Source organism: Diceros bicornis, chromosome 10 (assembly GCF_020826845.1).
Source record: "Diceros bicornis minor isolate mBicDic1 chromosome 10, mDicBic1.mat.cur, whole genome shotgun sequence".
NCBI lineage: Eukaryota > Metazoa > Chordata > Mammalia > Perissodactyla > Rhinocerotidae > Diceros > Diceros bicornis.
Genome location: NC_080749.1, coordinates 83,585,163 through 83,602,596, shown reverse-complemented (window position 1 = coordinate 83,602,596; position 17,434 = coordinate 83,585,163). Strand labels below are relative to the sequence as shown.

General features: G+C 37.1%; 1 protein-coding gene across 6 annotated transcripts in view; it reads right to left on the bottom strand.

The window, feature by feature from the left end:
- Window positions 1-17,434, bottom strand: part of ADAM23 (ADAM metallopeptidase domain 23) — a 150,479-nt gene that overhangs the window by 54,256 nt on the left and 78,789 nt on the right. For all 6 annotated transcript variants that reach the window (XM_058549688.1, XM_058549689.1, XM_058549687.1 and 3 more), the window contains exons 5-9: window positions 11,912-11,994; window positions 10,827-10,890; window positions 7,232-7,304; window positions 6,359-6,432; window positions 4,607-4,672 (exon numbers count right to left, since the gene is read on the bottom strand). In XM_058549688.1, coding sequence (XP_058405671.1) covers window positions 4,607-4,672; window positions 6,359-6,432; window positions 7,232-7,304; window positions 10,827-10,890; window positions 11,912-11,994 — 360 coding nt within the window. The remainder of the gene's footprint in view (window positions 1-4,606; window positions 4,673-6,358; window positions 6,433-7,231; window positions 7,305-10,826; window positions 10,891-11,911; window positions 11,995-17,434) is intronic.

The window sequence follows — 17,434 nt, the reverse complement described above, 5'->3', positions numbered from 1 at the left end:
GATGTCAAGTAGGCAGTTGGATACTAAGTTTGGAACTCAGAGGCTAGAGGTATGAAGCAGAGGGTGATGGATTTAAAGCCATACTATCACGTAAAGACTTGAGACTGGAAGTGGTCCTTTTGGGGGAGAGTTGTAGAAAGAAAAGAGATCCCCAAACCAAGCTCTGGAGCACTCCCATAATTCTAGAGGCCAGAGGCAGAAGACTAAGAAGAAATGGCCAGTGAGGTGGGAGAGCTGCTGTGTCACAGAAGCCGAGAGATGAAGAAAACGTTTCAAATAGGAGAGAATAATCAACTGTGTCCAATGCTGCTGAGACAGCAAGTAAGATGGACGAACAGTGACCACTCGTTTTGGTCACTTGAAGTTCCATTTAATTGAGCGCATAGGATTTACTAGGATCCATGATAAGTGTTTCTCCTACAATAAATGCTTGCTCCCCACAACTCTATAAGGCGGGTTTTATTATCCCTGTTTTATAAATGTGGAAAATGAGGCTCAGAGACGACAAATAACTTCTCCAAGATCACATAGCTGGAATTCAATGCCTACTCTGGGTTGAGATAGGAGATAAACTTGTTCAGTTAACAATTCTTATAAAATAGTTTATGCATATTCCTGATAAATCATGATTATTGATGAGAATTCATAATTTCTTAGGTACCTATAAAATATAGTGCTTTTTAAATGAGGAAAACCAAATGAGGTGTAAATTGAAAAATATTTGTTATCATTACATATTTGCAATTCTTGACTTATATGTAAAAATATAGCAAAAATATAAGCAAAACATTTGTTTTTCATGCAGTTTAAAATATTTCAACCAATTTTCTATTAGAATAAGGTTTTCAATATTTATATTTAGCTTAAGTGGCTCAAAGAAATGTCTGTAGACCCTTATGGAGGCTATAATTGCCTCACAAATTAGGTTCTGCCAGCCGGCTACCAAGATGCTTTCCCCAAAATTAAGAGATCTTTCTTTTCTAATTGAAAGCCACTGATAACATGATGCTTGTTCAAAATAAGGTAACCACATTTTTTCAGGAAGCCAATATTAGGTTACTCTGAATTAAAGAGGTAAGCTTGAATGGAAATGTAGGCAAAATGTTTCTATTTCCTGAAGGAATGAGAACTAATTTTTCATACAAAGAAAAATGTGCAATCTCCATTTACGTTAAAACTTACTTTCACATTTTCTGATCACTGAAAATAATTTACATTTAAAGTGCCAAATTTGCTTTTCCTTCCTGAACAAATACAATCCTTAAGAAATTTGCCTTTTGAAAAAAATTAAAATTAGAGCTTGATTTTCAAGCCAAGGGTGACAGTTATCAAAATCACTGTGCTGTCTCATCTAGCACAGAGATTGTAAGATGAGTCATCTCAGTGCCATGATCACCCTAAAATCCAACAGCAAACCTCCAGACGCCAAAAAAGAGAGGTGAATTATTCCAGTTCAGTTTTACTTTCAACAGCTGAATTTAAGTACTCTGATCCGTGTTCTGATTTACTACTTCCTGTGGCAATCAAATTCAAAAACTATCTTCATCTCATATAAAGCATATCTTAAAAAACAACTTTTCTCAACTCTCAAAAGAAGAAGAATTCTTATAAAATGAGACACTTATTTGGACTATTATGGACTAGGATGTAACCCGGTCTTGAAGCAAAAGAAATACGTTCAATTCTATTAGCCCAGATGTAATATTTATTTAAATAGTAGCAATCTTCTTAGGTAATTTCTTTCTACTTTAGGCAATATTACCACTCAAAAATAAAAGCTTTCTTCTTTTTCTTCATTTCTTAACATATATTTCCTCCAAACTTATCAGTGCAAATTAAGTTTTTTTTCCTGGTTTCAAAGATAGATGAACATATCATGCCCAGTTTTCAGTCATTTTAATAATAATAATAAAATGAATTACCAAGATTTACCATTAAAAGATTTGGTAGCCTAAATAAGGTATCGTTATCACAGAACATACGGTATAATGTGTAGAAATTTTCCACATATGAAAACAATATTTTAAAGGAGGGTGCTATTTTATTCTTCATAAAATAAACACAAGATTATTTAAATGTTTCTATTTTAAAGGATTAAAAAATAAATTTAAAACATATAATGTTGAAAAAGTCCTCAAGTTTCCTATCTGTACACTTACTGAGATCTGCTCTCTGGTTGATAGTTTCATGTACCTTCCTAACCCAGTGTGGTGGAACAAGAGATGTGGAATTACAGGTCATGAATTGCAGAACTGTTCTATCAATTAATTACCAGCTATATGTGAATGTACTTTGTGAATTTAAAGGCGTTGTATATGTCTTAATTATTATCTCCCCTACTTTAAAAGTATTTGTACAGGGGCTGGCCCCATGGCGTAGTGGTTAAGTGCACGCACTCCACTGCTAGCGGCCTGGGTTCGGATCCAGGGCGCACACTGATGCACCGCTTGTCAGGCCACGCTGTGGAAGCATCCCATATAAAGTTTAGGAAGATCGGCATGGATGTTAGCTCAGGGCTAGTCTTCCTCAGCAAAAAGAGGAGGATTGGCATGAATGTTAGCTCAGGGCTGATCTTCCTCACACACACACAAAAAAGTATTTGTACAAGGGATGTTGGAAAAAGGTTAGGATCCTAAAGCCATAATTTCACAACACAGCACAGTGCTAAGGATTGAGAAGTAGCTGGAAAAAATTTCAATGTTCCAATCAACAAAAATAATTCAGATGAAAAAATTTTCTTGGGGTTTCAAGCAACCTTTCAGAAACTCACATTTTAGCCTTCATTATCTAAAATGGCTCCCTGCACATTTGGCTTTCCTTTCTACCAGGGAAGACCTTTCCTAAATTGTATGTAATTCTGAAAAATTCTGCTTCTTCTAACATATATCAAGCAATATATTTAAAAGCTACTGGTAAATAAAATAAACCTGCATATAAAATTAAGAGGTATTCTAGTGAATAATATTCAACATAATTGAACTAGTACTTGGTAATTAATAGAAAACAACTATTAAAGTAGAGACTCAAATAAAAATTTAAATATAAATTGTCACCTTATATTTTAAAAAAATATTTGGTTTCAAGGTCTTTTCTGAGCAGGGTCTGCTGATTAGAATTTCACTTTGTCTTTTTTTTTTTTTTTTTGCTGGGAAAGATTCGCCCTGAGCTAATGTCTGTTGTCAATCTTCCTCTTTTTTTTTCTCCCTCCCCAAAGCCTCAGCACATAGTTGTGTATTCTAGTTGTAAGTCCTTCTAGTTCTTCTACATGAGCCGCCGCCTCAGCATGGCTGCTGACAGAACTGAGCCGGCCACCGGGAACTGCACCGGAGCCTCTGAGGTGGAACATGCTGAACTTGAACCACTAGACCATCAGGGCTGGCTCTACATTGCCATTTTTGTATGAAACACAACCTTACCCTATAAGTCTAGTAATCTAATTTTGATTTCCATAAACTAAAACGAGGACTTTAAGGTGTTTGCAAAGCAATCTGAATTTTTGTTGCTATCTTTTACAAGTTTTTCACTCATACCTGACTTTTAAGTATTTCTTAAAAGATTCTCATCTTTCCAGAAACGGAACTTAGTTTTCATAAAAACAACTACTATTTGTCTTGGTTTATGCAATTTTTAATACTAAGTTATGCAATTACAACTGGCCTAAACAGTTTGGGAAGTGTGGCGTGGGGTGCTGGAGCCAGCTCCCCCAGTTCACATGAGCAACTGGAGGCATCTTGCCCAGCTCGCCGTTTAGTGACCTCACTTTGGTAGCTTGAAATCAGCCATGGTGGGAGTGTTTACAACCTGGATATCAGCAAACATTGCAAATCAAGGCTTTTCTTCAGAGAGCCGGGTGTTCAACATTGATCAGCACCCCACAACTATTGGGTATACTAACAAACAGCTACTGACCAAGACTCTTTAGAATGCTCTAGGTTTCAGCCAAGATATTTTATAAGGGAAACGGTTAAATAAATAGAGTATGGTTAAGAAAGTTTCTACTTAATCTTCAAGAGGGGCCAATGGAGGGCAATAATTATTTTTCATGTTTATTAAGTATTACTGAGTGGCACATTGAATCACATTTTACTTTGACAAAAGTAACACAATATTATTCATCTTTCCAATAATTAAAGAAGATAAATCATCAGGGAAAGATAGTCTCTTTGGACATACCTTTATTATATATGTTTATCTCATAATTATATCTGCCACAAAACATAATAATTAGTAAGACAAAATAAAATGTTAGCAGAACAAAGAAGTGGAATAAAATTAGAAAGCAGTAACCAAATACACAGATGAAGCAAAGTAAAGAATCAGAATTTTAAATGAAGACAAGTGGAAGACGCCAAACAAGTATGTAGTTAAATCCGTTAATTACAATCATTATTAAACAAAGGGAAAGTTTAGAGTTGTGAAAATTCTATGAAACCCAGTGTTTCCAAACACCATGAAATAAATCAAGTCATTTAATATTTCCAAAAAAAATAAAGCCTCTAAATATCTTGGTTTTAATAAGTAACAAATAATGATTATATATAAAGTGAAATGTATTCTTTCTTAAGTAAGTTACCGGGTCTACAACCCATTGATTCTATATTCTTACCGTTTTGTGATCATTAACAATCATAAGTTCCAAATATTTCATTTCTTCAAACACACCACGAGCTGGCTGTGGAAAGTAAAAGTTTACGTTCAGAAGGTGACTGATATAAAATATCTCTGATGCTGACTGTTAAGTTGTAGCTTGACCCTGAATTTCAGAAGAACCCTTTGCTGCCTACTTCATAAACACCCTGGAAGAAACTTGGCCAGGGAAATCTAAAAACGTGACTGCAAAGTGTGGATAAGCATTCTAGTATTCAGAAAAGAGCTATATTTAATTACCATTACAGTGCTCATCAAGATAGAGAACAGCCCATGTTGTTTTTATATGTAAAAATATTCTAGAGAAAAATGTACAGTATTATTCTGTTAAAATAAATAAATCTCAATTTCTTTGGCATTAAGATATAAGATAAAAATGTACATATCTATTTAAAACTTCAAAGAAAACCTACTTAAAATTCATGTAATAAGAACGGCACAGCACCTCTGGGGCAGGCACCAGTGTATCACATAGGAACATGAACTCAACGGGGTGCAATTCTAATGATAATGTACAAATTCTTAACCATACAACTGCTTAAAGGAACAAATACTGACAATTACAATATTCTAAATTCTTCTAAATTTTGATTATTACTAGATAATCCTTTAAGAGCAAGGGTAAGTATTTTAGCCATCATTTGGACTTTTATTTCTTTTTCATAGTTGGAAAAGTACATGGTCATTGATCATGATGGCGTGGACTGTAGTGAAATGTTAGCATCCTGTATAAAACTTATTATTACCAACCACATCTTCAAGAGTAAGCAAAAAGAGATCTCTAAGTAAAAAAAAAAAAATTTGTATCCATAATCACCATAATACAAAGACAGGCTCATAAATAAAGAGGATGATTTAACCTGTAACTAAGTTTTTGATGGCTGGTGGTCTAATTTTTCCACAAAAAATACATTCAGCAAAACATTATCTAAAATGTGCAATTTCCAGTATAATTACTCATTAAGTTATCTAGTAAATTACCATGTAATCTATATGCTGTGGAATTAATTCTCAGTTACACAGCATTCACCATGTACTTACTAAACAGTCCCCATCATTACAGCTTTCTAATCTATTATGAAAAAGATGAGGAACATAATTTTAGTTACAAAGCCCCTATACACGTATCAGTACATGGGAGCCATACGACAGCTGTTGATTATATAATTACATGATTCTTATTTAGGAACTGTCATGATACTAATGGTCAAAGGGATTCATTCTGTTCAGAAAAACACATCCAGCTTCAAAGTTTGGTATAACAGAGTTTTTAATTTGAAAGAAACACAAATAAGCATTATAGCAAACATTTCAAAACCTAACTCCTCCCCCTACGTTTTTCGTTAGCAGAAATGCTTTATACGATGTTCTATAAACCATATGGGGAAAAAAAGCCAGTTGTACTTTCAATAGAAAAAAATGCACTGCAATTTTCATAAGAAAACACTTTGAGAATAGAGCCAAAACGATACATTCCTTACACAACAACAGGGTTCATGGAATACTGTCATCAACTTCCATCACTAACAGGGAAAGGTGAACAAAAAGCAATAAGCCTGTAAGACTCAGATCATAGGGTTTTTGGTTTGTTGTTTTTGTTTGCAAGAGGAGGTTCCCAAATCCCAGCTTTTTTAGGCACACTTTGATCCTGTGACGACAGGCACACCATCTCACGAGTGAAACGGCCCCCTGCGTCTCCAGCCACACTCACATTCACTGCTCTCCTCCTCCTCTTCAACCACTGCACTCCAGACAGAAAGGGCCACTGGTCACTGCCCTCCACATCTGCGTAAAAGAAAGACGAGTACCAAATTTATGTTCGACTGCGTCTTCAATGGGAGTATGTTTTTAAAATATTAGGTGAAGGAATAGCGGCACTGATAGCATACATCATGTCAAAAGCAAATAAACTAGGGTGAAAAAGTACGCCGATCATTAAACATTTCACATTCTCCTGGTCACAAATATAACTCAAGGACGGAATTTTCTTCCAAATGTCATCAAAAACATAATGAGCTGTTCAAGACTCATTAGAATAAGCACATTTGACTTACAACCACCTGACCCTGAGTATCTGAAAATTTAGAATTCTACTATGCTTAATTCATTTTGGAATTTAAAATAATGTATATTTATGTATAAGTTTTTGCATAAATTATTAAAGACTTTTGGCATTCATATACACATGTCCTACTAACCCAAAAGAAGCTTTTGCCAACATCAGTGCACTTAAGATGCCTCAGGACCAGAGCATGAGAGAGAGGATATAAGTTTGCTAAAGAGCAATAAACTGCCAGGGAAATTTAAGGATGGACCTCGCGTTAAATCACTCTGTTAAATTCGGCCACACTCTCTGGTTCCGAATGCAGCTTTACTCCTAGGCTCCATATTTCCATCTTTCCATCGGAAATGCCTCCCACACCTTATTGCATGAAAGCCACAGTGCACCCCACTGCCCACGCACTCTGCTCACTCCAGATCTCAGACCAACTCCACTTCCCAAAAGTCTGCACGTCTTCCGCCCACTTCACCACGTCACGGCTCCCATCACATGAAATATAACGCGACTTTAATTAAAACTTACTGAGATTCTTCATTTGCTTAGAATATTGTCCTGCCAAGGTTTTCTGTATAATATGTGGTCGACCTGTGCTTTTCTGAAACAAAAACAATTACAGACCATTAAAAAGCAAGATGTGATCAAGCGTCTATGGAATAGTGTTAGAACTTTCTCTAACATCCTTCCTAAAATGGAAACATTTATACATTGTTTACCTATCAAAAATGAAAAGTATATATCTTATTAAAACATGAATTTTAAATAAAATAGAGCATCATCCAATTGCTGTAGTTTAGAAAAAAGCATAGTTTTATTGGCTACTCTTAAGCCTTAGCTTTCTTCAAAGCCATGAACAGGAAATTCACAAGAAAGAAACTAAACGGTCAATGAGTATACGAAAAAATGACAAATACTTTAATACTCCTTCAAAACGCAAATTAAAAAAAAGATATACCAATTTTTGTCATCAAGTTGGCAAGGCCTAAAAATTAGATAACCATAGTTAATTATGGTTGTAGGGCAAAAAGCCTTCTCGTATACTGCTGGTAGGAGTAAATTGGTAGCATAGTTCAGGGAGAAATTTAGCAATTCTATCAGCAACCTTGAAAATATTCATATCCTTTGCCCTAGAAATTACACTTTTAGAAACGTCTTCTTATCATTACTATGATTACTACTAGCTTCCGTCACTGAGTGCACAGAATGTCCCAGGCACTGTCAATGTACGCATTACCCAATTTCATCCTCACAACTCCATGCAGTGTGCATTTTATTCCCATTTTACAAATAAAAATATTGAGGCTCAGAAAGACACATTATTGAGACAAATTATATTACAAAATAATGATCCAATTTATTTTTTAAAATATGGGAATATATCGTTGGAAAACTGGAAGAGTGTACACTGAAAAGTGAAGAGAAGTTATCCCTGGGGGAGAGGATGATTAATAATTACTATTTAGTTAAGTTTTTGTTTACTTTGCTTTTCCAAATTTCCTACAGTGAATTAGTTTTATAATTAGAAAAACAGTTATAAAAAAGTGTCCTCAATAGATTACATAAAAGACAATAATTAAGAGTTTTGCTATTCATTTATTACTTGAGCGATAACAGGAATTCACATTAGAAATATCCCATCCACATTAGTGGACTTACTGTAAAGCATACTAAATTTAATAATAATAATAATGAACTAAAAATCAAAAAGTCTAAATTCAAGTAAACTCTTAATTCTGGCAACAGGTGAAAAGATCCCTAGAGTAATGACACGCACAAGCGGATTAGAAACACAATTCTAAAAACTGACTAATTTAAAGCTTCTAGTGCTGTTCCTTCCCCTCTACCCAGGGTGAAGACGAGGACCAACGGTCACAGGAACTAAAGGAGGCAGGAAGGAAGAAGGGAAAGAAGAGGCATCAGCATGTAGCCATCAGCCCCTGGAGAATACGGCTGTGGACATAACAATGCAAAACCAATGCCTTAACCATTATCATAACAGTTTATATCTGTAAATCTCTTCAGCAGTTTATTAGACATAGTCACATACATTTATTAATTCATCAAATCTGCAAAATTGCCCTATTAGGGATGCATTGAAAATTATCTCCTTTTACATATTTAAAACCTCTAAGGCTTAGGGAATTGTTATTTTGGTCTCTCTGTTTTGATCTTTGGGTTTTGTTTTGTTTTGTTTTTTAGGGTAACAGGGCCATTAATCAATGACAGAAATCAAAGTCAATTTTTTGCTGAATGAGTCAAAATAATTTTGCTGTGTACAGGTTATTTACTTACCACTGGAGTAGGGAAAAACCATTTCACTTAGTCAACATGTCTTTATCTAGGTGGAGTGTCTTTGTCATCTGGTAATTTTTATAGTGACTAGCTGAAAATGATACAGGTTTATTCAAACATTAACCATTTAAAATTTAATGACTTTTCTGCCTCAAATTTGAAATTACCCCATATTCATAATACATTGCCACAACAAAGAATATAAATGTTCGTCTGTTCAACCGTTATTATCAATAGCCTAAATGACCATTACCTGTTTCAAAATCTATTTTATCTACATTTGAAATCTCTAGAGATAAAACACGTTTTCTGCTTCCCATCAAATGACTGCCATATCCTGACCCTCTCCCTCTCAGAATCCTATTTTCCCATCAGCAGGTTTTTCACCGCGGGGACGTCCCTCCTGTTACTCTCAGGCCTCGCCTCCCACCAGTCTCCCCGTCCACTCCTCTCCAGGCAGTTCCCACAACACACCAGGGACACTCCTGCCTCCATATTTGCTCCTCTCCTGGAATGTTCTGCCAGCTCCCTAATTTCCTGAAAGTCTTCATTCAAAACTCCTATCTCCTTGTGCTCCTCCCTAGACAGGTAGTGTGAAGGTGTAACTCCCCCTTCCTGGCTTCATTTCTTCTCCTCAGCAGGTTGCACTGTCTAGCACAGCGTATGTATGACCTTACTCGTCCTATTTACTCCCAGCTGCGCCTCTAGACTGTAAGCTCCATTAGGCTCAGCCTCCATGTCTGTTTTGTTCACCACTTTATCCCTAGCACCTGAAATAGTACCCAGCATGTAGAAAGCCTTCATTACACTATTTGATGAATATATATCAGATTTTAAATTTGGTTGCATTCTATTAGCGAGTAACACTATTAGAGTACATGATTTCTTTTTTTTTCCAGTTTTATTGCGATATAATTGACATATAACATTGTATAAGTTTAAGATGTACAACATGATGATTTGATAAATGTATATATTACAATACGATCTCCACAATAAGTTTAGTTAACATCCATCCCCTCACACAGTTACATTTTTTTTCCTGTGACAAGAACTTTTAGGATCTACTCTCTTAGAAACTTTCACGTATACAATACGGTATTGTTATCTTTAGTCACCATGCTGTACATCACATCCCCAGGACTTATTTATCTCACAACTGCAAGTTTGCACCTTTTGACCCCCTTCACTCATCTCCCCCACTGACCTCTGGTAACCACTAACCTGTTCTCTGTTTCTATGAGTTTGGTTTTTCTGGATTTCACATAAAAGTGAGATCATATAGTATTTGTCTTTCCCATCTGACTTATTTCACTTAGCATAATACGCTCAGATTTCTTGCCTAGGTTGCTGGCCTGTGCATGACTCTAAACATCATTTTTTTCCCTATCTCTAAAGAAAAGTAAATATTATATAATGTAATCGTAGCTCAATCCACAAATTTCCCTACCGAATATTCTTAGACACACAGAAGGTAAGTACATGCTTACAGCTGTACAAGTATCTAAAGAAGTGAGAATAAACGCTAGTTTAAAGGAAAAGAAGTTGGCCAGTACAAAACTGTCCTCTCTGCTGTCTCTAAAGCCTGGAAAGAACCGGCCTTTGCTTCAGAAAACCTGGGTGTGCTGCCTCTCATCCTGCCTCACCGGCGTGTGGCCTGAGATGTGCAAACGAAGCTTCAAAACTCTTGGTATCGTTACAAGCTTGAAACAAGGTACTAGATATAAGTGCGTGTGGAAATCCACCTTATGTGCTCTTTATTGCTCAAAGACACAGATGCTGGAAGAAGAAAACACCATAAGGAAACTGATGTCACAGTCAGACTTACCTCATCATGAATCAGCTCCAGCGGCTCTATCATATACACGAAGGTATTATCTTCAAACATGCCACTATAACGCAAGAGACCCCACACGGAGAGAATTAGCAAATGCAGCAAACAGCAAGAAATAGCAGTGAGCTTCCTACCGTGTGTTTAAAAAGAGAGTGTATCTGAACAAATGCCTTTATGCTGCTCCAAATCTAATTCACAAATCCGTACGGAGGCCCACTGTGGTCCCAGCTCTGTGCTGAACAACACACAGGCTACAAAGGTGTAAAGTGTAGACCAAGAGCATCCAAACTATACCTGATAGCATTACAGGAATATTCATGCAGTTCCAGTATCTCAAGTTACCATTCCAGAACAACATACAACTAGCAAAATTTCTTATCATGCAAACCCAACATCATCTATAAGAAAATAGACAGGTTCTTCATGCATAAGAATAACCTAAAACCATTTGACTCTGAAGAGGCAAACAGAAGTATCTTCGTGCTGGCAAATTGTGAATCCTCATCAAGCAGTGTCACTCAGTGCTGCAAATCACATTTAATTTTGGGAGAGGGGACTTTTCATAAAGTGGGAAGATAAGATTTCCAAGATCCTTTTTCACCACACGGCCACGACTAGACCTCTACATGAAGTGCTCTGTGTTCGGGCCCAGAAGGCGCCTACAGATGTGTTTTCGAGCCTGCCTGGAAGCCGCAGCATGAGCTCCTCTCTCCTACACTCCACCCTCACCCGGCTAACTCCTACTCATCCTCAGGTCTAATCTGATTGCTATGTCCTCTGGGCACCCTTCCTGGAAGAAGTTCAGTCACCCCACAAGTCCCTGTCCTTCCCCTTCCCAGTGCCTACCAAAATGACAATAAAATATTAATCTGTGTCATCATTTGTTTAATCTCTGAATCTCCTGCAAACGCTAAGTTTTAAGAGAGCAGGGACTATGCCCTCCTTGTTCATCACTCCATATCCAGTCCCTAACACAGGACTGGCACAGAACAGTCACTAAAATAAATATCTGTGAAAGAAAGATGGGACGGTTGAATGCAGGAAAGCAAGTTCATCCTCCCAGTGAGAGCCCCACGTACTGCAGTCCGTTGCAGGTCGACAGCGCCGCCCTGGAGTCCTTGACGCCTCTGATGCTGCCATGGTAGTAACAGTGTTCTCCACCCTACAATGCAGAAGAAGGCTGAACTGAGAAATTATGCTTTCTGCAACGTGATTCACTCTTTGAGACGCTTCTATAAAGCAAAAAGAAGTGCAAGATGGTCCTAGAAACTCCTCCTGGTTGATATGAAATCTCAAAGAGCACTAGGCAATTTTTCAATTTTCCTATAACGAGCATGTGTATATTAAAGTTAATGAAAGAGAAGAGACTTTAAAGAAATAAGACATGAAAGCAACTAGTACAACTTATATATCTTTCTTAAGTGTGTAAGGGAGGAGATGCTTACCAGATATTGTTATGGAATAAGGTCTTCTACTTAACTGAGGAGAGATCCCAAAGGTGTTGTTAATAATTATTTTTGATGGAAAACTACATAAAATCTTATCGGCTTGCCTACCTTTTAAAATTTGTTTTTAAAAAATTTTTTAGAGATAATCTATAAACTTAGTTTTCAAAGTCAAATAGTAACTACAAGGCCTATTTTAAAAAATACAGCAGTTTCCTTTCTCCCTCTCTCCTCATCTCCATGGCAACCATTTTAAACTCTTTTAGCTGTTTCTTCTCTTGTTTACCTATGTCTTTGTGAATGGAACATTTATACTTCTATGTCCTGATTTACTTCATTTTAGAAATTATCTTCCTAATATAGACTCTGGAAAGCCCCTCTTGCCCCCAATACATTCCAACACACATCACCAGTATTTGGTTAAATTGATATGTAGCGTTTTTGTATTATGACTATGCATATACTGTTCATAGCTGTGCCACCATGATTACATTTTATTTCTTGCTCCATTTTTAATTTTTTCAAGAATTTTTGCTTCACTTTCTTGCTTGCTAACTTTTCCATGTCTTAGCACTTAAATTTTCCCCATTATCTAAGATATTATCTACAACCCCTCCTAGGGTCAAACATATCAGGTAATTTCTCATACTCAGCTTCTTCCTGGAAACACTCCTGCTGTTTCCCTTCATCCTCCTGCTGGCCTGATCACAGCCACCACCCAGGACTTCTCTTTAGCATCATCCCGGCAACTCCCTTGGCCTCCCTTCTAGGTTGAATTCTAGACCCCATGTCTTCTCCATTCATGGTCTCACCCTCCCCTTTTTTGAAGGTACACATCCTTTGGTACTTTCTTGGAAAAGTGTTCATGGAAGATAAATATACTGAGAATTTGCACATTTGAAAATTTCTTTTTCTTCTTCACAAAAGACTGATCATTCAGATGGGTAAAGAATTCTAGATTGCAAATTATGTTCTCTCAGTATTTCAGTGGCAAGGTGCAGTCTTATAGCTTCTAATGTTGCTGCTGAGAATTGGATGTTATTCCAATGTTACATATTTTTTATAAAATCTATTTTTCCCGTTTCAAGAAGACTTTAGGAAATTCTATTCATCTCCATTTTCATGAAATCCCATGACATGCCTTGGTGTGGGTCCTTGCTTATTCACTGTGCTGGGCACTTTGTCACAACTTTTAATCAAGAAAAATGCAAGTGCTTCAGTTCTGGGAAACCTTTGTTATTTCTCTGATAATTCCCTCCTTTCCCTTTTTCTCTATAAATGAGTTCTTCCACCAGAGTAGAGAAGGGATGGCCACCTGGCTATATGGGGTACGGAGTAGATCGTGGATTTAAATACCCTCCACGGAGACTCTCAACCAAACTTTCTGTTTTCATGTGTCTTCAGTTCCTGGCCTTTGTGGGAGAGGTGACAGGGGTTGGCTTGTTTCTTCTGGGTTTCCCCCAATGGAACTTAGCAGAGCAGGAAAAGCTCAACCCTGAGACAGTTACCCCTCCATCTCCTACAAGTTTATGGACACCTCTCATCTGTTGTCTTTTCTTCTCTTGTCTTTGTCCTTGTGGGTTTATATCCTTTTTTATTCCTTAACTGTTATTTGAGTGGGTTATTGGGAGGGAATAGAGATAAATATAAGCAGTGAATCCACATTGTTTAACCAGAAGCTTTCTATTTATTTTCTTAAATAAAATATACTAAACATACTTCGACTTTTTACTGATGATTTACAGTCATTTTGATCACTGCTTTTTATACTGTATTACAATAGCCTCAAAGGCTACCTCACACACCAAATGACCACTCCCCCACCAACTCAGCTTGTTTCCTTTTAGTAACTATAACACAAATTTTCAATGTTAGTTGTCTAAATTGGCTATTATAACCTTGTTAATATTTTGTGAAGGGTTGCTTTTTAAGAACTGAAAAGCAACCCTGTATATAAATATTGACTTGTATATAATATGTCAAGTTCTACTTGCATATTCAATTCTGGAACTTATAAGGACAAATGGTATCACACATCTCAGCAATATGAGAAACCAGGTCAATATTCTGCAATTAAATTTCAAACTCTTCACATGATTCTAAAAACCATAGGTAACTGTAAATTTCATCAAACTGGTTATTTAGCACTTTGTATCACACCCGAAGGCTATCTTAAGTCAGGTGATTATCAGAAGTGCACAGCAAACACTGTCATATTTACTTGACCTTTCTAATAAAAGCTATATTTTTTCAGATTTCCCTAAAAATATTCTTTTTTTTCCCCAGAAAATATTTCCAAGTCCTTTCTTAGATTTTAGTTTCATTCACTTGCATTGGAAACTGAAGGTTGATGTTCTCTCAGTATAAAAGTCATTGTTACTTGTTTTAATTAAGGCAGAATATTATCTGAAGGGAACTGTATATTCCCTGTATATTTGAATGTGGAGCACCGTGTTTTCTGGACCTTAAATGAGACTTGAGGTAACATCCAGTCCCTGATGTTTATCCCCATAAGAAAGCTCCAACATCTAAATTGTGTAGTTATATTCAGCACTATAAGCAATTTGGCAGGTTCTAATTTAGAATTAGTATTAGCAGTATTAGAAGATTTTCTGAGTTTCTTATTATTAAATTTATACCAAGTTTTTAAGAAAGCATTACCAGAAAAATACTAATTGGCAACTCTCCAGATCTCTGCAGCATTTTGTAAACACCACTGCAAAGCAACATCTTGAGGTATTTCACATTAAATAAGCCCCAGTTGAGAAGAGGCATTCCCTCTCAGGTAACAGAGATAACAGCAGCAGGCCAGTGCAGAGAGGCCACTCCAGACGGCTTCGCTATGGTGACGCTGCATCCTCAGCTATGGGGGTGCCTTCCACACGAGGACCTAGCTATCTTGATCACTCTACGCCATGGTAACTATCCACATGTACCTACAGGGAGACGGTCACATGGTGCTGAAAGGCACTGCCAAAGACAGCGACAGGCCAAACAATCCTACATCTTCAGGCTCTCAAATTCGTGCTTCTTTCTCCAGTCAGGAAGGCCTCAGACAGTTCAAGAGCACTGGCCAGCGACTTCGAGATCACCACCTATGAGTGGGTCACAGAAGTGGGACGAGGCAAACAGCAGGCAGGAGAACCAAAAAGGGCTCATTTGGTACATGACACAAGTCCATGTGTGTCCCCATGGGCATTTTCAGATTCAAAGCTGTCAGTCAGTTAATTAAATTCAACAAAATGGAGCATCTGATAAGCAGAAGTTATTGCCCAGTCAAAAAAGCTTAGAAATCCTGGTAAGCATGTTTCTCAACTTTCTCAGCCTACCATTTCCACACAGCTGAACACTCCACAAGCTTGATAACGTTCAAATAACGGCAAGTTTGCTCCACGAGGTTGCCAAGCTAAGAAGCCTCCTGGAAACCACCAGGCCACTCCTGTAAATAATGAAACACTGCAGCCATGTGCATCCTTCAAAACACTTCCTAATCAGAAGTGGTCAGGGATGTCAACTCTGTGAGTCTAGTGAGAACAACTTGGAGACAAAAAAAGATTTGGTTCCCTGGTACTGTTGATCGAATGACAGGAATGGTTTGATTCTACTCTATTTTTACTTTTTTTTTATATCCATTGAATTTCTACTCACCTTAAATAGAACCTATTGGAAAACAGAACCTATTGTTTCATTTAATTTATTTGAAAATTGCTCCTTTGTGCTTGTTTAATTATCTCATCTGCTTCAGTAAAGTTCAATCAGCCAGCTCTTATTATCTTTATTGCTTAAGAAACTCATAACCTGGGCATTCATGGTGACCAAGCACTAATGTTTTCAGTCGACTCTAGAACGTGTGAATAAACACTTGAAAAGAAACCACATAGGCCTTAGCTCACAAATGTGTATATTATGATAGTCTAGGTTCTGAATATAATAATAAAATATGACTCTATATTCACATGATTATTCTATATGCACATCTTGAAATACTTCAAACTTAACCAGCAGAGTGTATCAATCTATTTAACAAGTCAGTGGACTGGTAGCAAAAGAGAAATAGAAGAAGATATCTATAATTGGATACATAGACCTGAATTTGAACACTGGAGAATAAGGAAATGAAAAAGATATTTCAGAGAATCGGGGAACTCAAGACCCCAGCACCAGCTCAATTATTTACCTTCCTTAAACTCAAAGGGGGAAAATGTCCCAGCAGTTGTTTAATAAAATATTAGAACAGTTTGGCTGTACCAATGCTATATAAATTTTTAATAGTTCGTATAAATTATACTAGTCAAACTTAAAATACCTTTGTGAGGAGCCACTGTTGTCTGCTCTCTTGATTTCATGGCAGATTTTTTTAACCTCCCAGCCAGGAGCTGTGCCCACAGAGGCCCCTTCCCTCTGACAATAATCCCCACCTAGAAGCCTTCACAGAAGGAGTGGACGTGAGCTGAGCCACGGGCATGATGTGATAAGAGAAGCACAGAAACGTCCCAGGAGGGCAATGTGATTCAGTGATAAACAGAAGAACAAAGGCAGGGTGTTCATCTGTTTGGTTCACTGATGTACACCACCTAGGCCAGTGACTAGATCCTAGTAAGCTAAATTGAGGTTATCTGTTTAACAAATGAGTAAAAATGGCTTATTCATGAGCCTAAGTGACAACACCAAACTCAAAGAGCAGAGGATTCATGTTTGTTGAGAGGGTGGGTAAATAAACCACCATTCGCCACCTGAGGGGTTTTTTCTTCTGAGATATAATTGACAAACCATAAAATTCACCCTTGTAAAGAGTACAATTCAGGGGTTTTCAGTATATTCACAGAGTCATGCAACCATCACCACCATCTAACCTGTCCCCATCAGCAGTCATTCCCATTCCTCCCTACCCCCTAGCCCTTGGCAACCACTAATCTACTTTTGCTCTCTATAGATTTGCCTATTCTGGGCATTTCAAATAAACAGAATCATGCAATTTGTGGTCCTTTGTGACTGGCTTCTTTCATTTAGTATAATGTTTACAATTATACTATTGTAGATGTATCAGGACTTCATTCCTTTTAATGGCTGAAAAATATTCCCTTGTGTGGGTAGACCACATTTTGTCTATTTATTCATCAACTGATGGACATTTGGGTTCTTTCCACTTTCGTTGTT